Below are 22,453 nucleotides of genomic sequence, written 5' to 3' on the forward strand. Positions count from 1 at the left end.
ATAATAAGGATGCCAACACCATTGAAAAGTAAATACACTTGACAACGAATCAAAATAGAAGATGGGATTCGTATTCCTGTCTTCGCTGTATCATCACTTTCCTAACTGTCTCATCGCCTGCCAGAGGGCACTGGTGTGGTCCTCCCCCAATAAACTCGCACGTCTTTATTTCGTTCCTCCTTTTGGCTGGCCGCATTTCTTCCCGGGCCTCGCGACGAACCTGTTGAACTTCTAGTTTCCCCAGATGGTCCATAGATGGCGACACGCTCTTACTGCGCGCTTCTTCGGAAATCTTACAAATCGTGCTATTCTTTCGACGGAAATGTGCTCCGGAAAAGTATCGTTTTGCGCTTTGCACCAATTTGAAACGAAAAGAAGAAAAATTGCAAAATACAGTTAGGTGGTTAATATGTGAAGGAACTCCCTTGAAAGAAATTTCGGAAACTCTCTTCAAATAAAGCGCTCGCATTTGTGTGGATCATCACAACACGTGACGTCAACATGAACTTCCATGTGTTTGCTATTTTCTTGTGCATCAGTTTTAATGGATTTCATCACGTTTATGGCAGAGGTAAGTACTTATAGTTATTTAAGTAATTATATCGTTAAGTTAGGAATATTTTGAGCAGGCCTCCGTGTCAGACTTGTTAGCACACCGCGCTACGACGCCAGAGGTCCTGAGTTCGAATCCAGACCTGGGCATGGGTGGTCTTTGTATGTCATATCATATCATCACCCATCCTCATCTTCGCGATTAGCCAACTGGCAGAAATAGGAACGAAATCAATCATTAAAAATAATTTGAGATTTCTTTCTTCCTGCTTACTTCTTTGGTTAATCGCGACGATGAGGATCAATAGTGATATAGACAGATGATCACACAATGCCTTGGATCTTCGAACCCAAAGGTCCTAGCCACTAGTGCTAGCCACTCCACAACAGAGGCCATCTGAAGGAAATGCGACAGTGATTTACTGGATGAGTTTTGTAAGCTCCCGATACTTATAAACACGACGACACATTATACACAAAAACAACTTGCTTCATTATGGAATAGATTTTTATACATATAAAATTATACATTTTATTTTTAAGTGAAAAGAGATACAAAAGTAATTCTGGTGGGAAACAAGAAAGGAAGGCTGTAAATTTACCTGGGCAATTACAAATCTTTGATATGAGCACCCTGGGTAACACGGCAGATGTCAAAACGATAATCCTATCCGTAACAACTGCCCCTGTTCGTGCAAATTCCATAACACAATGTGCTTGCTCTATCTTCGTTGTTGCCATTTTAGCTATCAACAACAAATAGCGCCTCTAGCGGATTTTACGTCAACTACAACCACAGGCTATAAATTTACAACCTTCCTTTCTTCTTTCCCACCAGAATTGCTTTTGTATCTCTTTTCACTTAAAAATAAATTAACCTTACTTTTGTACCATTCTTTTTTAATAACGTTGTATATTGTAAACTGGGTATTTGGCGCTAAAAATAGATTAGAATTTATTTAGAAGTGGCACAATACAGCGTAACATCTATATGCACTGTAACCAGATATAAACAGTCGCAAAGTTGGTTACAGATACTGTTTATTCTTCCACTCACGTACCGATAATTTAATAAATGTGTACAGATACATTAGTATCATTAAGAATGTAAATTATTTAGTGAATTAGTTGCAACGCTTTAAAGAACAACTTCTTATTTTAATTAGTCTTCCATCTACCATTAGATGAATATTGAATTTATAAAATTATTTTCTGATTCTGTAACTTTAAATTCAGTTATTAATTAATACTTACATTTTGGAGCAGTTTTTTGTCCATGGAATTTATTGGAATACATATTATTTTCAGGGTGTCTACTATTTTGTAGAAACAAAATTCCTTGACTTTTCGAGACCAAGAACCAAAATTTTTCAAACCAAATCTTTGGGGGCAATTAGTGTATATGAATCTAAGTAAACTAAATCTAAACTAAACAGAATCCCACGTAACTAAGATTTTGAATATTAAATTCATATGTAAAGGTAATATTGTGAAGAGATACTAAACAGTAATTTACTGTTGGGTAGGAGGAAGGAAATATCATGGGTGAGTTTCTATGTAATATTTGAAATATATTGACTAATGATTAACAAATAATTATTTTTTTAAAAAATAATCCTAACAATATAGTGCATATGATACAGTACATTTTAGTGATAGGCTATATCGTAACGAGCCGTAGAATCTCCCAAATATAACGTACAACGAACTCTCAGACATTTTGCCATCACCTTGCCAATCAGGAAATTGCTATAACGGCTACAGCCGGATTGCGCACACTTTTCCGGTCTTATCAGTGGTATCTGATAAGCCGTTGAGAAGCTGTCACAATGTACAGGATTGCGCACAAAAAGATGAGGCGATGTCAGATGTAAAATGTTCTCACTTCTGTTGTGTTTGTTTGTGTGTGTGTGTGGACATAAACGTGTTTTAGGAGTCATTAACCTAACCTAACTTTTGAGTTTGAGTAAATTGGTATGATTTACTATTTTATTTCTAATTTCTCTTCTCTCTTCTTGTCTAAAGAAAAAAAACAGTTTTGCGCACAGACTTTAAAGCTATCGTGGCAATGTTCGATCAAAATCTGTGCGCAAAACAGGTCAGCGAGATTTGTGCGCAATCCTGGATCTAAAGTGTGCGCAATTCGGTTGTGGCGGCTAGAACCATATAATGGAAGGAATGACACGATATTCCAGATAACTGTCCACCACAATCGCTTAAAAATTGCAACAGGAAATTAGTAAAATAATTACTTCTTGTAGTAGGGATCTAAATGATAAGAAGGTTCAAAACCTGACCTCTTTTCCTAGAGTACTTAATTTACAAATTTACTCTACCAACTCAGTGTATCAAAAAACAGTTTGCTCACAATAAATTTAAAATTTCTTGACGTCCTATTTTATTTGTTCAAAATCCTACTAGAAAAAATACAGAATTTTCCAAAATAAGACTAAATTTCCTTAATTTTCCAGAATTTCTAGATTGGTAGACACCCTGTTATTGCTTTACGTAAAAAAAATATTCTTACGTCTTTGTACCTTTATTTCACAGTAGTTAACCATAGCATAAATTTTCACCTTTACAAGCGTATTTTACACTTTTTTAAACATGTTAAACTATATTCTAGGGAAGCACACGGATTCACCACCAAACTTGTTAAATTTATTGAAAACTGTACCTTTAATTTATATCAAGTTTTGTACAAAATATGTCTCTCCCCGTTATACTTTGAGCATTCCATATTATGTTACAAGCGTGCACTCTCCCGGCCATATTCACATCTCTTATTGTTCGTTATTTCAATTTTGCATAAATATGTTTAGTACATAAAAGTCGCAGTGTGTTAATCAACACAATTACATTTTTTGTACCGCTGACATGATGGAATCATGGTTCACGACGGATCTAGCTGTGAAAATCCCACTTTAACGCACACCAAAGGTTATCGACTGGACAGTTCTGCAAGCGATATCTGAAAACATGATTTTATACCCTTTCTAGGGCCTCACTCCATCCTAACCTTCTCAACTCCAACTTCAAATAAATATTGAGGAGAAAAAGACTGACATTAACATTATTTTACGCGCGCGTTTGTGTGTGTGTGTGTGTGTGTGTGTGTGTGTGTGCACGCGGATGTATGATTATGCTATTGTTGAGAAATTAATCGGTTTGTAAAATAATTTAATGAGTATTTCTTTCAAATATATGAAAGGGTTTAATGTGTTTTTAAACATTTTCAAATATTTAAACCAATTTTAGTTGATTTATTGAAATCAAAATTATGTCAGTATTTAGGCTATTTGCTTCCGTCACATTATACGGGGCCAAGCCGTTTACCGTACCATATCTATCTTGGAGGCCTAAAATCTGACGTCGGACTAGATATCTTTCGTTATTACGTTAGGCATGTAAGGTTTAGTTCTCCCAGCATAAATACACTGCAAGATTTTCGTGGCTTGACCAAAAAAGGTATTATTTATTTCATTTTTTATTTTTTTTATTACTCCATATATGGTATTTGGAGGGTTCAGCACAGTTCATATAAAAAAATATATAATTACAAAATTTCTATAATTTACAATCTAGATATTCACTAACGCTATAATATTCCTTATTAACTAATAGTTTCTTTAATTTGTTTTTGAAACTTGTCATACTTTCTGCCTTTATATCATTTGGTAAATGGTTGAATATTTTAATTTCCATCTGTTGGGGTCCTTCTTGAACTAATGTTAGCCTGGTGAAGTAAGGCTTTAAGAGCTGTTTATTTCGGGTGTTATATGTGTGTTCTATTGCGCAGCGCAATATTTTTTTCTCGCATATAATGACATTTCATATACAGTGAAGGGAGGGTTAATATTTTGAATTTCTTAAACAACGTTTTGCACGATTCCCTAGACTTTATACCTGCTATAATCCTAATGGCTTGCTTTTGTTTTCTAAATGCTTCTAAACTTGCCGGTGAGTTCCCCCAAAATTATATTGCATAATTTATTAGTGAATGAAACATTGCATAATATACCTGAATTAGTGAATTTGTTTGAAGTGTTTGTTTTAATATCCTCAGAGCCTTAAACCTAACATTCCTAACCTAACAAGATAGCATTTATCTTGACGTCAGTATACGAAGGTGCTCAATATGGTGTGAGATAAGTTAAGAGACCCCCTCAAAGACTTGGTCTCGTGTAGCGAAGCGATACACACATTGTGCAACAGTTAAGTGTTAAATGTTAGAATCTAGGACAATTTCGATGAAGCCAAAATCACGGACAATTGCGATGATTTTGACGGTGAAGGTCATTTTACAAATTAATGGTAGGACAATTGGGATGATCAGGATGACTAACCAACAGGTGCACCTAACCTACCTAACCTTACCTAAAAGTTGTTGTAATGCAAGTACGTTCACAAGCAACCTTGCCAGTCCCAAGCCTTGAGAAAGTGTGAGAGGAATTTGTGTTCTATTCGAAAATATGACTATTTCATATAATTCTCTTGTAAAAGGTATCGTACGGGGTGTTAAGTCACCCTTCAATTTGATAGAAGATTTAAAATGTTCACAATTGTTCACCTGCCCTTTCACTTCTAACTGTGTTCATCGCAATTGTCCGGCTGCCAAGTGTTAAGTCGCGGCTCGCGACATAATTAAATAATGCAGGGCTTTAGTCTATTCGGCCATGTAGAGTAATAATAATTTATTAATTATTATTTATCTAGGAAAATGTAACTTTCTTGAGATTTGTTTCTATTTAAAACATGACCTTTTCGATAAGATATAATTTCTATCAAATATGTAAACATTAAAATACACTCAACACTTAAAAATTTGACAAAAGACAACTGTAATTGAGAAATACCGAAAGGAAAAGAAATATAGTTATGTCTTGTTACTAGAGGAGAAGGTCTAAATATGGGCGAAGGTTTAAATATGGGTTTTGGAGTTATCAGCACTCCCGGGTGCTGCAGCCTGGCAGAGGCTATTGAAACTGGTTATCTGTCAAGGACAAAGGTTGCCGCGCCAATTCGCAAGAGAAAGTGGTGCTTAGTTTCGGCCTTGGACGCTGTTATAGAATTGCGACCTCCGAAAATTTTTTGCAGGTATGTTTTAACTCAGCGTTTCCTGAATTCTCATGCTGCTTTGTATAGGTTATGATATTAGCGGTACATAAAACAAATGTGGGATTTTATAATGCCATGATTTCTTTGTGAAATATGTATCACAGAGAGCGAAGAAGAGAAATAGCGTGATGGTCTAAATATGGGCTATGACATGAGGTCTAATGTTGAGATCACATTTTCAACAAATATTTGGATGTTTTTCTTAATTTCGATTTTTCCCATTCCGCGTGATTTTCAAAACAACAGATTATTTACAAACATGCATTTTATAATGTTTTAGCGATAAATGACTGTTTTTTAAAATTTTAATTGCTTTCTGTGATATTGCCACTAGTAGCCCATATTTAGCCCACAATTTTGAAATACATCATTTTACCATTTTTTGGAAATTGCTTGTTTTTTTAAAAAAAAATGGAAACCTTCTATACTTTAGCATGCTATTACATTTAGACCTTTACATTTACCATATTTAGACCTTTTCCTCTACTGAAAGATAGTCTGGACTGGAGAAGACAACAGGAAAGAAGAAACAAAAAGTTCCTCTCTTCTGTTGTCCTTCTCGGAAGAAGATTAAGATAAGAGGATATGAGGAAACGGAAGTAAATTGAGGGAGGGTAAGGGAGAGGTTGACAAAGTAGCTATATTGAGTTCGTGATGGAGGGCATGTGTGTGAAAGTGGTCGTTACGGTGAGTAATGTCTCCACACAATGGTCATAAGAGGTGAAAGAGTCCGATAGTAATAGCTCTGATTACGTAGTTTCGCTAAATCTCTTGTTCATCTTCAGAACGAGTATCTCTGAACGTGTACACACCGAGACAAAGGGGCCGTAGCCCCAAATTTTCACAGGATAATCGCTAAGTTTCGTGAAACATTAAATGAAGACCATATTTCTTTCAACTTTGGATTGTGTTTCCATTAAATATAAGGATGGAAGCATTTAATATCTACAAAAATGTCATTCATGGTGGAATACTGATGATGATCCTATAGCTATAATATTCATAAAAGAAGCATTGCAACATGTAAGGCATACTTAAAATCAAAAAATTTGAAACACGTATAATGTTACTGTATTTTATGTTCTTGTTAATATTGCATTTGTGAATAATCAGTTGGTGTATTTTAATAATACTGCTAATTACACTAAAACTGAAAAACATGGAACAATATTTAAATAAAGAAACAGAAAATGAACAACAAACAGTTGGGAAGATTAAAAGTCTGCCTGAGGAAAGATATGTCGAATACTTAAAACAACATTAGAAACACGGCACATCGGGTTGGAAAGAGTAACAGATTTTCCCATGTTACTTTCTCGATACTTCAAATCATATAAAGTCAAACTTCCACAATGAGTTTAGAAGGGGGGTTTCAAATACAATGAGTTATGCCCATATCACCATTCGCGAAAAAGTCATATAATGCCAAATTCGCGTTATTTCGAAGCACTATGATGTTTTACCAGCAAGATGGGGTAACACGTCACCAATGATTCACTGAATGCTCTTTATCAGCTATTCCCAGAAAGGATCATCAGTCGCAGAGGGGACATTAACTGGCCACCGAGAAGTCCCGATTTGACACCAGCAGATTATTTTCTTGTAGAGTTACCTTAAGAGTAAGGTATACACCCCAATGCCACAAAATTTGAGTGAACTGAAGCAAAGAATTACAAATTAAATCAATGCTATTCCTCGTGCAATGCTTCGGCTAGTGATCGAAAATTTTAGTTCAAGAATAATTGAATGTGAAAACATGAACGGTCACCATTTGTCCAATACTCTTTTCCACAAATAAAAATTTAATGTTTAAGCTTTCTTTTGGTAATAAATTTATCTTTTTACAAAAAATATAAGTATCTACTTTCATAGTTTTAAGAACGAAAATATTTCTGAGACACCCCTTAATTACCTACATTATAAAAACACATAGTTGTACTTTTTTACAATTCCTGTTGCATAACAAAATATATAACTAGGCCATCCCAATATGGCCTAAACGTACCTTTTTTTAATAGAATCTTCCCTTCACCTATGTTATTATATAGAATTGGCACAAATTTTCAGTAAACGCCAAGAAATGTTCCCTCTTTTGAATCTTGCCCCTACTTTTACATTTCTGACTTTGTACACCTCTAGAAACAATCGCAAACTTTAGGTAGGCCATATTGGGTTCAGATACGTTGCATAAATACTTTCTTGCAACAAGTAACATTTTTCGGTGGTGTTATTTGCGAAAAATCAAAGTTCCTTGTCATTAGTCATTATCCTTGTCCGTTGATACAGAGATCCTGGTATGGTATATAATATACTAACTTGCCGTGTAATTCCGGCTGCCTGACTCCAAGGGGTTCAGTGACAAAACTGTTATGCACGCCTCTTCTCACTATAGCTATAAAGACTAGAATATTAGTGATGAAACCACATCAACTTTCAATGCTTTCACTACCCAACTGACGTCATGGATCCACCCACCCATCAGAATGCTGTGCGCAGATTCTATCCCTCGGGAGGGCTACTGTTCGAATGCTAATGCATTGGCCAAGTGAAGCGAATGTGCTGACAGTACACTCCCGGAATTAACTCACGTGTTGGGCTCGTGTCCCCCAAATTACGGCCCGCCCCTTCTCTTGCCTCAGTGAACGAAGCGCCCAGCTGCAGCGGGGGGGGGGGGGTGGTCATGGATGAAGCGAGCTCACATGGTCCGCATTCTATGTTCAGAGGACATTGTTCTTCACAACGAAAGAAATATGAAACTAGTTAGTTTGACTGATTGGTTTGCTTTATTTTGCTTCGCTTTTGTTTCACTTTTGGCTAATTTGCGAATATGGTGATGATGTGATGAAATTGATGGACACTCGCAAACATTCCATGCCCAGGCCGGGATTCGAACCCGGGACCCCTGCCGTCGTAGTGTGACCACTCTGCCACAGAGGCCGGCTAGTTATAGTGTCATTTCTGAAAGTAATCCCTGCCTCGTCAAAGAATTGGTTCAACTTCAAGTTCCTTCCTTCCTTTCCAAAAGAACTAGTTCCAATCAAGTTCCTAAGAACTTCAAATGAACTGAAGTGGATTCAATTCAAGTTTCCCAGTACTTCAAATGAACTAGTTCAACTACAAGTTCACCATTCTCACTTCGAGTTCCTTTCGCTTTGGATGAAACTCGTTCCAATTCAAGTTCCCCCATACCTGAATTGAAGTAGTTCAAGTTACTTACCAATTCTGATTCTTCAATATTTGGAATGAGCTATTGTCAAACCAAACTTATCACCTAAATAATACCCAAGTTCCTTCCTTTCTAAATGAAGCTGGTTCTACTGACTGGTTCCCTACGTCACTACCTAACCTGAACTAGGTTCACAGTTCCTTTACTGCAAGAAACTGGTTCCAGATGTCGCCACTGCCACAAGGGTGCTTCTTTTTGATTTCCTTTTTAATACACACAGTGTGTATTACTATTATCAAGAAGCTATTCATTAATATATTTACTTCGTAAACGCCTTCGTAGTCATTTACGTGTTTATAAAAGTGTAGAAAGGAAAGGAATTCGTAGTTTATCTCACCCAGGGATTTTGTAACACCGTGAAATAGTCTTGGCCAACACGCGTCTGACTACCATGCTAAAGGTCCCGGGTTCGATCCCCGGCCGGTTCAAATCCGGGAACTTTTCTAACGGTGGAAGCGGCCCCGGCGCACACCCAGCGTCGAATAACATGGGTACCTGGGGGAAACCCTGGGGGGTAAAGGCGGTTAGGGGCGTGATGCTGATCACATCACCCCCACTCACGACCGGATCAAGAAAGTGTGGGGCGTTACCCCCACACCCCCTATACGCCTTCATGGCGTGGTGCTATGCACAGGGGAACACTTTACCTTTTTTTACCTTTACCTTTACCAACTCAAGTAGCCGATGAAAAAATTCAGAATCATTTATAGCAGAGTAAAAATTATTCACGGATGGAGGAATAAGGAGAGAGGAGGAGAAAGAAGATATAATAGAAAGATTAAGTCAGAAATAAATATACAAAGCGAAGGATATAAAGAGACATGTGAACAGAGGAAGGAAGAGGTTGAAAGGCAGAAAGAAAGGAAGAACAAGAGGAAGAAAGACAAGGATAACCAGAAGAAATAACCTTGTTATGTGCCGTGCCGTGATCAACCACTACTCCTCCCTTCCTTCATTTCCTCCAATTCCAGGTAGAGTCCTTTCAGGGCTGCCAATATTCCTATCAGCACATATCAACAGGTGAATGACTATGAAGAGCGACGCATAGCGTTACGCAAAATTAGGAAGGAAAACATAACAACTGATGAGGGAAAACGCTCAAAATCAAAATAAAACAAATAATATCTTTTTAAAATCATCATTGCTTAGCTGCATGGCTGGGGAGGGACCTGCGCTCGATCGCCAGCTCTAAACTTCGAAGGAGACGAAGAAAGTGAGCGGAAACATCCATCGCGACACTTTAGGCTGCTCTCATGCTGAACTAGGCTTCGTGGCGGTTCCTCTCTCGAACCTTTAGGCCACCCTCTGTCGTCAGCGTCCTCGAGCATAAATCGCCTTCGAAAAATTATACAATCGCAGCTATTACATTAAAAGAAATCACGAAGACAAAGCGTCCATCCTCATCTTTACCTTCCTGTTTCCTTCAATCACCTTTCAATATCCTATGTCATCTGCTTCTTCACCTCGGCTAATTCAGTGGGCTAATGGGATACTCTGACCCCTCTCAGGTACGGGTATAGTAGTACAAATACGTGGGATATGAAGCTTCGACTGTTATGTACTAAATCATTTGATAGGCTATGGAAAAGGGAGATTTTATAAATGAATAACATCTGTTTCCGAAGAAAGGTCTGCGTCTTCAGTAGGCTTCTTTAGGGGCAATTATTTTCCTGAAGATGGTTTATTTTCAAGATACTTTTATAAATTTACATCTTAGTTACAAATCTCCATAAATGAAGGACAGAACAGATTTCCTTCTTATAATTAAATCTACACGACTTTTGCAGTTTATTTACATAATATGGATCAAGCTGTCATATCAGTTATATAAAGACGACCAGACGCTTGCTTGGAACTTTATGAACGCTCCTTGACATAATGAAGCATAACTTTGACGTGACTGGCGAAGGTTTTAAGTATTGACTCCGATTTTAATATAAATTGGACATTATGGTCTGGCTTCAAGATATATGCAGAAATACAAACTGCTATAATTCGTAAAATATTAGAGACATCGACTTGATATCGGGTATGGCAACATGTTAGCATGTTCACAGGGCGAAACCTAACCATGCCAGATATCAATAATGAATAACCTGATCAATAAATAATAATCATGGAGACGAAATAATCTGAACTTATTCTTCCGTATGATGGCATGTTAGCATGCCCACAGGGCGAACCTACTCATACGGCAGAATAACATTAAGTCCTGTTGCTTTATGCAAAAATTGAAAATATATTACGTATATGTTTCGAAGAAATCAAACTGAATTATCACAAAGTTGAAAGAAATCGTAAATTAACTTATTCTCACGCATGGTGACATGTTAGCATGTCCACAGGGCGAACCTAACCATGCGTCAGAATAACAGTAAGTTCTGAGTCGAAATTTAACATTATTTTGCTAAGATTTTATTTAAAATTTCAGAAAACTTAAAAATAAAGTTGAAATGAACTTATTCTTTCGTATGGTGACATGTTAGCATGTCCACAGGGCGAACCTACCCATACGACAGAATAACTATGTCTCTAAGCTAATTTGGGAACGAAGACTGAGTTCTTGAACCCTCCCATAAAGGGAGCTGAGTATTTAAGATGTTAATCCATCGGAGTCGGTGATGAAAATGCCCCAGAATTAGGTTCCGAAGCTGTATTTATACCCTCGCATGTCAAGCAGAGCGCCTCCCGTGACACAAAAGATAAACATAGCTACAGCTGTGATATGCAGAACTAATTTGTGTATAATGGCAATATTCTAAAGATTAAACAGTATGTTCCATAAGGTTCATTTTTCTATGTCTAAAACAACAATTATGATCCTTGAAGTTTCTATAATATTCTGTACTATAAAGTTGTCACATTCTTAAAAACTTCTTTCCAATGTCCATAAGGCTTATATTACTAATAACTCCAACTGAAAGTTAGCTCTTATGGCTTTCATAATACAAGTAGTTTGATTCTAAAACTGAGAACACATACTTTTGACTAATTGTCAACAATGAAAGCTTTTGCTTTCAAGAAGCTTGCAAATAACAAATTCTAAACTTCTCGAATGATAGAATTAGGTCATTAGTTCAAATATTAAATAACTCATCTTTCATAACGTTTTTAACAGTGAATATATAAAAAGTAAAATAATTAAGAATAATATTAAATATGACCGAATCCTTGATATGGTTCGGGAGGATCATATCAACCTAGAGAGACAAAAAATAGAGGGAAAAGGAGAGAGAAAGCTAGAAAGACAGAAAGAGAAGAACGAAGTAAGAAAGACAAAGATATAAACAGAGGAGGAAAGAAAGAGAAAAGTAGTAGAAAGAAACGAAGAGCTACAACGAAAGAAGAAATAGATGAACAGAGAAAGAGACAGATTAACAGTAGAAGAAAGAAATGAATAGCTGTAGAAAGAAAGAGATGAAGATCTACAGGAACGAAGGAACAAAGAGGTAGATAAACAAGGGAATAAAGAAAAGAAACAGTTAAAGAGAGGAAGAAAGAAAGGAAGGAAGAGCTTGAGAAAGAAATTATGACCTAGAAGAACAAAGGAAGGGTGTGTTAGATAAACAAACGAGGGAAGATAGAATGAGATAGAAACTCATATGAAGCAAAAAGAGAAAGATAGAAAGGAGGGAAGAGGTAGAGGAAGAAAGAAATAGAGAGCAAGATAGAAAAGGGAAGAGCTAGAGGAACAGAGAAAGAAGGAAAGAGAGAGCAACTGAGGAAGTGAAGTGGTGAGAGAAGCAGAGAATCGAGAAATTAATAAAGAGATGAGAAATTGAGGAATAAAGAGACAATCTTGGTGTATCCACGATCACCGAAGCACCCTTGAGCCCACAGGACGCTACTACCCCCATCTGGTATCCAAAATGCCAACTTCTAATGCAATCACATCGAACCAGTACCTGACGCATCCAGACAACTTCCCAGACCGAGTAACAAACAAATCAAAAGGAAGATTGCAACAAAAAATACAAATTTACTTCATTGTCTCGAAAATTTTTAAGAATAGCCCATCGCAAGACTAATTATTTCTTACGGCCCGCTTCCCAGAGTGCATAGGATCCGTGAGCCTCAACGACAAAGACAAATGAGCATCAAATTATTCAACCTAAGGGGTCCTTATACAATCTCATATCTCCTTTGTTTCTTGTTGTTGTTTTTGTTTCAGCGAGATCCGGGGCCGTAAAACAAGCGATGTCAATCTGCCTCGTTAGGAGAATATCAGAGCATGAATTGTAGCACCAACTAATGTTCTTTTTCCCTTCAATTCTTGTCTTCGTATTTTAGGCAAGAAGAGTACCAAAAAGAGCGGTTTGTACCAAAGCTTTGTCAGTGTTGCCAACCTGGATATTTCTAGACAGAGATTTGGTTATTATTTTCGTGCACTACATCATACTCCTACAGGCCCGTAGGAGCCAAGGGGCCCATGCCCCTATCGCACTATGAAATATTTTAATGTGAAGCTATAAAAATCTCGTAACATTGACGATTTTTCAGATTATGCATGCATTTCGAATTTGTCCTTGCATAAATGAATATGTTGTGTAGAGAGGCAGGCTCCAGGAGTTCGCAGCCTGTAATGTTTGGTAATTTTTGTTTTATAACCATTGATGCAACGCTACCGCTTGTCCCAATTCGTCGGGACAGTACATTCTTTAATCCCTGTCCCGACTTTTTTCGAACTACAGTCGTGATGTGAAAATTGTGTATTTTCATGGGCATCCGGAAGGGGGGGGCAAGGGGGGCCGTGGCCACCCCTGGAAAATGAAAGTCAACCAAAAATTATATATTTTTGACATATAATTTCATTTCAGCCACAACAATATTCATTAATTATTGTATGAATATGATAAATTCAAATTTAAGCAATGTTTTTTGAGGAAACAATACTATTATTGGGGAAAATGTGCCTTGTTTGCCCCCCTGGAAAAAAATATCTTCCTTGCCCATCCCTGGAAAAAATCCTGCGGACGTCCATGTCTGTTTTTCTTTCGTTAAATAATTCTTCATTATAAGAATCACTTCTAATGCGTATAAATTATTTTGTAAATACTGTATATCATTTTTAAAACATAGAATTATCGTGACTATTCAATCAGTGAATTTACGGGGTAGCCATAGAGAAAAATCACCCCCGAAAATTTCAGTAACCTGGCAGAGCATTCTGAAAATTCCTAAGGAATCTGGCAACCATGTTTATTTGCCTTTCTTTCATTCACTTTCATTGAACGTAGAACGCACTTTTCTGTTGTTTTGTCTTTGTAGTGATAAGCACTGGTTCATGCAAATTGTTAATTTGCGGAATACAGTACTGTTCGAATATTCCTGAGAATCGAATGTCGACAATCAGCATAAGCTGTTGTGTTACAACCTTTGTCTGTAAACAACTGTAGCTACTGCTGATTGTTTGTCTGTTCGTTTATTTGGTGTTTTAATTCCACTTTATGCACAGTAAGCTAATCGGGACTGCATCTACAGTTTAAAGTGGGATCCGAACCACTATGTGCCTCCACCGGGTATCGAACTGATTGTTTGTCGGATCAGGGTAGTTGTTTTCCGTTACTTTGGACCATAATATTGCAATTAAAAGGGTACATCTTCGATACTACCATAACGTTGGTGGTCACATCTAATACTCCAACACATGAACGTCCGTAAGACTTTTTCACGGAGGGCAAGCAAGGTTTCCCTTCCAGGAGGAGGAGGGGCATATTTACTTCGATAATATTCTCGTCCTCTTGAGTCTGAAGTCATCATGTTCCTGCAATAAGTATAAATTACTGTTAAATGAAATTACAGTAACACCTCGTTAATCCGGACTAATGGGGGGATAAGTTGACCGGTTTAACGAAAGTTCAGATTAACTGAAATAACCTAAAAGAACAGTAGAAAGTGCATTAAAACTCCGTTTATAGCAACAAAACACGTTTATTATGGTGTATTTAAAGGGCATAGGCCTAAATACACTATACAGTACAGTACAAAGTCTGCGGGAAACATAATTTCATCAGTGGTTGACTGCCTTTTCTTTGGGAAGTTCTCTTGTTGACTTCTAGCCACATTAAAAACCTTGCATTCTGGTTGTTTTTTGTTTTTTTGTCTGTCCGGATTAAGCGAAACCCAGTTTATCGGGGTCCGAATTAACGAGGTCTTACTGTATGTGTGTAAATCATATCATATACCTTTGAGTTGACATTCATTTTGTAAAATGGGGCGTGCCCCCTTACCCCCTTTCCGGACGACCATGCACCAATAATCTCCTCTTTTCTCAATATTTTCCAATCTCCCCCCTTCCACTCAAAGAAATCCTGGGTACGACGAGCCTGTGGTCCTACACATGTAACAGACTATTCTGTTCATGGTAACCACAGAATATAAACTTCGTTACTCCTCTTCCTCCACTGTAGCTATAAGCGTGGTGACTTTTCATGAATCTAATCTTCCTACGACTTAGCTCTTTTGCAATCCTTACATTTGGCAACACTACATTTCGGCACTAATTAGGAACACAAGAAAACAACACTGGTCCGTCAGCTTCAGTAAAACATTAATATTCTGAGAAATGAGAGAGATTGCTCCACAAATTCGAGAGGTCGCGAGTACGTGCACAATAAATCTTCGTGTTCCTGGCTCCTGCTACGTGTTTCTCGTCGGACGGATAACTGGCGACACTTGTATGCTCGAAATTCTACCACGAACAAAGACTAAAGAATGTAAAAACGGTAGATTCAATTGTCATTGAAACAGGGCATTCAAGGCGCAACGAAATCGACAATTGAAAAGTCTGAAATCTCGAATAAGGCCAAAAGTACTGACAATGATTTCACATTGTACCGAAAGATGGCAGGGTGTACAGCAAGGAAAGGTAGTGAATAGATTAAACGTAAGACGATATCAGAAACGCCAAATAACTGACAAGTTATTTTGTTATTATGTATTCTATTCACGGTGCCAGAAGAGAACCTATGCGATCGTAATCATGCAAAGTAAAAGATGCTCTAAATATTTTTTTCCACAGATATAATATATCTAGAGGGATAAAAAATGTTCTACCCAATCTGTCAAAAGTACCACCTGTAGTTATAAATTATTATTGTTGTATAATAAGTACCAACAAGAAAGTTCCATCGGTACTCCAGTTCCTTTCTTATCATCAAGGTTTGCATTTTAAGCTTAGCTTTTTCTCATCACGGAATAGAAATAAATAGCATTCTGTGCCTCCATGCTTTCTTATTTGATAATCGATTTCATTACCACGTGCTCTGATTAGTCTGACAATCTGTCTTGAAAGGATATATTAGGTGCATCCAGAAAGTAAGTTTCCCACTCGCCCACAGGTGGCAGACCATGCGTACTGAAACCGGTTTTGCGCATGCGTGAGAGGCACATGCTCTGGCTAGTGAATGTCCTAGAAGACGCCTCCCGAAAGTCCTCAGTAGCGTCGCGGCAGCGATGAAACATGGCGGCTCTTATTCCATCTCCCGCCGCGTGCGAGATTCTTGAACGCACAAAACATAAAGCCGATCGAAATTCATCTTTAGCTGTGCCAGACGTCATAAGCAAGCAGATGGTGCGTCGTTGGTGCAGGGCATTTACTGAAGGCCGGCAAAATGTGCATGACGACGAGCGCAGTGGGCGGCCATCGGCAGTTATGGACGAGCTTGTGGAGCAGGTGCGGCAGCGCATATTGGAGGATCGTCGTGTCACGATCACGGAACACAGCAGCTACTTCCCGCCGATTTCTCGGCCGTTGTTGCACGACATTGTTAACAAACTCCTCATGTTTTCACAGCGACGAAGAGGTTTAGAGACGGCTGTCACGCAGTGGTTCGGCGCTCAGGTGGGGGACTTCTACGACGCAGGTATACAGAAGTTGGTCCCACGCTATGACAAGTGCCTGAATTCCGGCGGGAATTATGTTGACAAGTAACTGGACAAGTGCTGTATCTGTGGCAATGAATTATTGAATGCAATAATGGTTCCTTTTTATGCACGACCCCAGGGAAACTTACTTTCTGGATGCGCCTAATATTTACAACGGTTCCTAAATAAGAATTCTTGAACGTTAATCTCGTATACAAGGAGAAAATGACGTGTGCTCTGACGTCACTTCCTCCTAGCAGGAAATATAACGTGTTGTTCGAGTATCATCGTGTACGGCCAGCTTATATCAAGGGAAAATTACTATCTAAGGTCGGTGATATTTTGAAGACACCTTACAAATAAATATCCAATCCAAAGCCAGGACTTGAATCTTGCAACTTTCAATGGCGATGTATTGTATCGACCAATCAACGTGCTCGCATATCGAGACGGTGTTGCATGATGTTTGTTCCTTCAATTCGCAATTCATCCTTATCGCCGCGATTATGTAGAAAGGTAGAGAAGTGACGTAAAAAAACTAAAAACCTAAGATTTTATACAACTATTAGAAGAATATCAAAACCGGCTAGAATCTGAACCAAAAACCACCGATAAAAGATAAGACGGAACGAGATGGACAAAAACAAAGAAACATCAGTATTCAAACTAAAAAACCGTTAAGGACTTCAATAATTGAGTGACTATAATTATTTATCCAGTCCTACCAGTACTACGGATAATACAAACTTCACAATCAGAATAATAAAAATATCAGAAAACTTAATTTCCTGCCTCTGTTACGATTTGAAGTTACCAAGATCCCCGTCAGCCATGCAATTATAACTTTATTTCACAGTACAATAAAATTGGGCATTTTAAACGTGAACACCCTGTACATCACCAGCAAATTCGTGTCACGTCCGTAATTGTGGAAAGTGAATGTCAGCTTGTGAGAGCTCCAAACTGACTTCTTATTGTGCCTAGTCAGAATTAGTGCCCATTCAAAGGGGGGTGGGGGGAGGCCGAAGCCTACGCTCACTTTCGGCAACAGATGGTCGTGGACTCTCACCAGCTCCAATCAATATTTAATGACCGCGCAGCTAGCTATTCCAAGAAACAAATTACGCTGAAATGATCGTCTTAAACTTTTAAAGAAACAATGGAAGAGCGTTAAGCGTCCCGCGAGTGTGTGGTAGGTCTTATTAGATATAACAAATTGTTATTGTTGTTTTTGCTAACAAGACTGTAGCAAGAAGAGTTATATCGGTGTTATGGGACATCAAGAAGGAAGACCGATGCGTATGAAAGATATTCAAAACGTGTGAATCGAATACGAAGCAGAATGGCAGAAATATACACTTTGATACAGGGAAAAGTAACAGTGTAGAAACTTAAGGAGGAGCAGGGGGCCAAAGCCCACCAGAAAACAAGGTGTTTTAATTTATGTTAATAATTTTAATTTATTAATTATTTTTAATTAATAATGTGTTTATACCCCTGTATTAAAAGTTAAATTTCATTAAAATATTTGCAAAATTTCTTCTCAGAATAAATTTTTGCTTCGGCCGAGTGGTTAGCATAACGCGTTACGACGTCAGTGGTACCTAGTTCGAATTCCGACTTGGTTATGGATGTTCTTTGTGAATGTCCCTTTATCAATTTCATCATATATCCTCACTCATCTTTATCTTCGCGATTAGCCAAAGGTGGCACAAAAGCGAAGTAAAATAAACAATAAAACAAACAAATCAATTTTTTTTCTTCGATTTTTTTCCATTCACCAGAAACCGTAACAATTTTGCAATGTTTATTCTGTTCCCTCAAACTTTGGTGCGATTGTGATAGAACGCTGTCTTCTTGTTGATCTGTAGCTTTCAGACTTGGCCTAAGCGACAAGCAACACGGTCCCCTTCGAGTAAGCAGAAGAGCGTTGACTGCGCATGCGCGTCTATAGACACGACACGAAAACAACCCAGTCCGAGCGACACGTGTAGCATGCCGTGTCAGTTCGGTTGCATTTATTTCTGAAGGTTGGTTGCCAAGCGACAAGAAGTAACGAACCTCCGTGGCGGAGTGGTTATCACAGCGCGCCTCGACGTCCGGTGTATCTGAAACCCCGGCCTAGGCATGTTCCTTTATCAATTTCCTCATACCATCACGAATCCTCATCTTCGCGATTAGCCAAAAGTGGCAGAAATGCGGCGTAAAATATGTCGCTTCGGTCTGAAATCTCCCTTAGATTACAAGAAGAACGTGAAGAACTCGCGAATCTTTAACGTTCATATTACGAGTGGCTTTCATGAACCAGTGCGTCACCAATGAAGAAAGTAAATGCGGACTTCTACAGTGTGACATGGCACAGATGCCGGCATTTTCGTCCCGTATCGTCTCGCTTATTTACGCACATATCTTTAGAATATAGACAATTATATATATATATATATATATATAAACTAGTAATAATCTGTGCTATAAGAGTTGTTCAAAGTTGTTCACGCGCCTATCTCGGCCCACAGCCAAAGTGAACGCACTGTATATAGAAGCTTCCGGCCGCCGCTACACCTACATTGACAGTGTTCTAGGGGCACATTAACCACAGGAAGATACTATACATACATACATGTATACAGGGTGTTTCGTAAGTTCGTTTACAACGCTCGGGAGGTGATTGTACGAGTGAAAATAAGGTGGAAAGTTCATGTAACGAAATTCCGGAAACGGATTTGTTGCCGAGTTATTGACGTTTGAAAACGTGGGAAAATGATTTTCCGAAGTGAATAATGGCAAAACGGGTGGAGAGAAGTCGTGGGTGTTGGGCGATCCACTAAGAAATTGGGTACGCTCTTGCCAAAAAATCACGCAGCAATGTTGTGCAATGTCGGCGCAAGCGATTCCCCAAAGGACGCGAACGAAGATGTTGACGGGAGTGGGGTGGGTGTGCGTTCTGCGTGAGCTGGTATCGACGAAAATTGGCATGTGTTGAATGGCACCAAAAATCAAAGAAAATTTCCTGAGCGAAGGGCACCATGACGTAAAAACGAAAAAAATGAACTGTCATAGGTTGAATACCCTGAAGGGCAGATGGGTGTCCGTGCGATCTGACGTTAAGTACCACATTTCCCGCTAGGGGCGCCAACAGTGTAGGTTTCCTCATGAAGGAGCCCACGTGTCTGTGCCATTCGTGCTTCAGGTGCTGTGCCAGCAGCAGGTTGTTAAACATTCACGGTTGAATGGAAAGACGCGAGGTTCTTGGACAGTAGTGTTGGGCAAACATTTGACCTAGCAGTGTTAAGTGTTAATTCTTAGCCACAGCCCATCGTGTTCTGTGAAGTGCACTAGTGTTAACGGCCATAAACACTTGTAGCCCGGTGTAATTGATGGCTGCATACACGTCCCAAGAGCTGGCGGACATGCATCTGATTTATGGGGAGGCTGGAGGTAATAGCCGTGCTGCAAGGCGTCTGTGTGGGGCACGTTTTCCAAATAGGGTGTTACCATCGCACACCTTATTTCAAACTGTAGACACTCGACTTCGGGAAACAGGATCAGTGTTGCCACCTCGTCGAGAAGTTGGACGACCGCGAAGTGTTCGAACACGACGGTTTGTGGAAGATGAGCTAACTGCAGTGATGGATCATCCAGGCACCAGGACGCGCACTAGCCCACGAACGAAACACCTCCCATGTGAATGAGTCCTGGCAGAAGAGGGGATGCCCCCGTACAAATTGAAGAAAGTGGAAGACCTTTTACCTCGGGACTTTGGCCCACGTGAGGACTTTTGCCAATGGTTTGTTCATCAAATTGAAACTATCCCCAATTTTCAGAATACGGTACTATGGACTGATGAGGCTATCTTCACGAAAACTGGTGTGTTCAATAGTAAAAACAGTCATGTGTGGGAACATGAAAATCCACGTGCACTGCTAGTGGCACATCATCAGCACAGATTTGCAGTGAATGTGTGGTGCGGGATACTGCATGACCATTTGATTGGACCGTACATTCTCCCTGTTCGCCTATGTGGACCCACTTATCAAGCATTTCTCAGTGAGGTTTTGCCTGAACTACTAGAGGAGGTGTCCTTGGCACTGAGACATAGACTGTGGTTTCAACATGACGGTGCACCGCCACATTTCGATCGGAATGTGCGCCATTTCCTCAATACCGTATTCCACAACCAGTGCATTGGCAGGGGAGGGCCTGTGCCATGGCCACCTCGATCGCCTGATATTACGCCCCTGGATTTCTTCCTCTGGGGAGAGATGAAACGCCTCATTTACGAAACACCTGTCGTGTCAGCCGAGGACCTCGTTGCCCGTATCAATGTAGCTGCAGCATCGAAAGCAGAAACGCCGGGGTTGTTGGGTCGCACTAGACAATCTTGATTCGCCGTTGTCGCCTCTGCTTGGAAGTACATGGTGGACACTTTGAAAACCGTCTGTGATGAGGTTCCCTTCACATCTCCATTAACCATACTGTGTGCCCTTCAGGGTATGCAACCTATGACAGTTCATTTTTTTCGTTTTTACGTCATGGTGCCCTTCGCTCAGGAAATTTTCTTTGTTTTTTTGGTGCCATTCAACACATGCCAATTTTCGTCGATACCAGCTCACGCAGAATGCACACCCACCCCACTCCCGTCAACATCTTCGTTCGCGTCCTTTGGGGAATCCCTTGCGCCGACATTGCACAACATTGCCGCGTGATTTTTTGACAAGAGCGTACCCAATTTCTTAGTGGACCGCCCAACACCCACGACTTCTCTCCACCCGTTTTGCCATTATTCACTTCGGAAAATCATTTTCCCACGTTTTCAAACGTCAATAACTCGGCAACAAATCCGTTTCCGGAATTTCGTTACATGAACTTTCCACCTTATTTTCACTCGTACAATCACCTCCCAAGCGATGTAAACGAACTTACGAAACACCCTGTATAAACAGAAGTCTGAAAGGCTGAATGTTGAAACAACACTAGGCTAAATAAAAGCGTAAACCTGTTTCTCAAGACCAACTGTATGGCACTATCACAGCCCTCATCAACATAGGCGTGCGGACAGGGGCAATTCCCCCCCCCCCCCCAAATCATGTACGTTCGCATATTTCTTCCATGGAGGGACAAGCAAGGCATTTTTCCATGGGGCATATTACCCCGCTAATAGTGTTGCCTTCTCAAAAAACACCACTTGAATTTGAAATCATCGTATTAATGTAAATTACTATGACTGAAATCAAATTATACGTTTGCAATATATACTTTTAGGTTGACATTGAATTTCAAGGGGAGAGGTGTAGATATCCTTGTCCGCCCCTTCCAGACGTCCACGTCCCTACATTTTTATACTTTCCCCTAGAAAGTTACCGGGTTCGATACCCGGTGGAGGCACATAGTGTTTCGAATTCCACTTTAAACTGTAGGTGCAGTCCTGATTAGCCTTACTGTGCATAAAGTGGACTTAAAACAACAATTCAATCAATCAATCAATCATCTAGAAATTTAGTATAGAGGAATGTTAAAGCTGTTTTTAAACGATATTATAATCTTAAAGAAAAACAAGTATTTTTCAAGCCGATTAAAGTTCAAAGAAACTACGGGGGAAGTGGGTACAGCAGGGGCGTAACCACAGGCGGGCAATGGTCATTGCCCTCCCCAACCTTGAACGGAAATCAATTCTTGGGGGGCAAACATTGA

General features: G+C 39.3%; 1 protein-coding gene across 1 annotated transcript in view; it reads left to right on the top strand.

Moving 5' to 3' along the window:
- The first annotated feature begins 318 nt into the window (after positions 1 to 318).
- Positions 319 to 22,453, top strand: part of LOC145990517 (uncharacterized) — a 59,411-nt gene continuing 37,276 nt past the window's right edge. The window contains exon 1 of the mRNA XM_083126213.1: positions 319 to 571. Coding sequence (XP_082982339.1) covers positions 502 to 571 — 70 coding nt within the window. The 5' untranslated portion in view covers positions 319 to 501. The remainder of the gene's footprint in view (positions 572 to 22,453) is intronic.

Source organism: Lepisma saccharinum, chromosome 7, assembly GCF_977018435.1.
Source record: "Lepisma saccharinum chromosome 7, izLepSacc3.1, whole genome shotgun sequence".
NCBI classification, from domain to species: Eukaryota; Metazoa; Arthropoda; class Insecta; order Zygentoma; family Lepismatidae; genus Lepisma; species Lepisma saccharinum.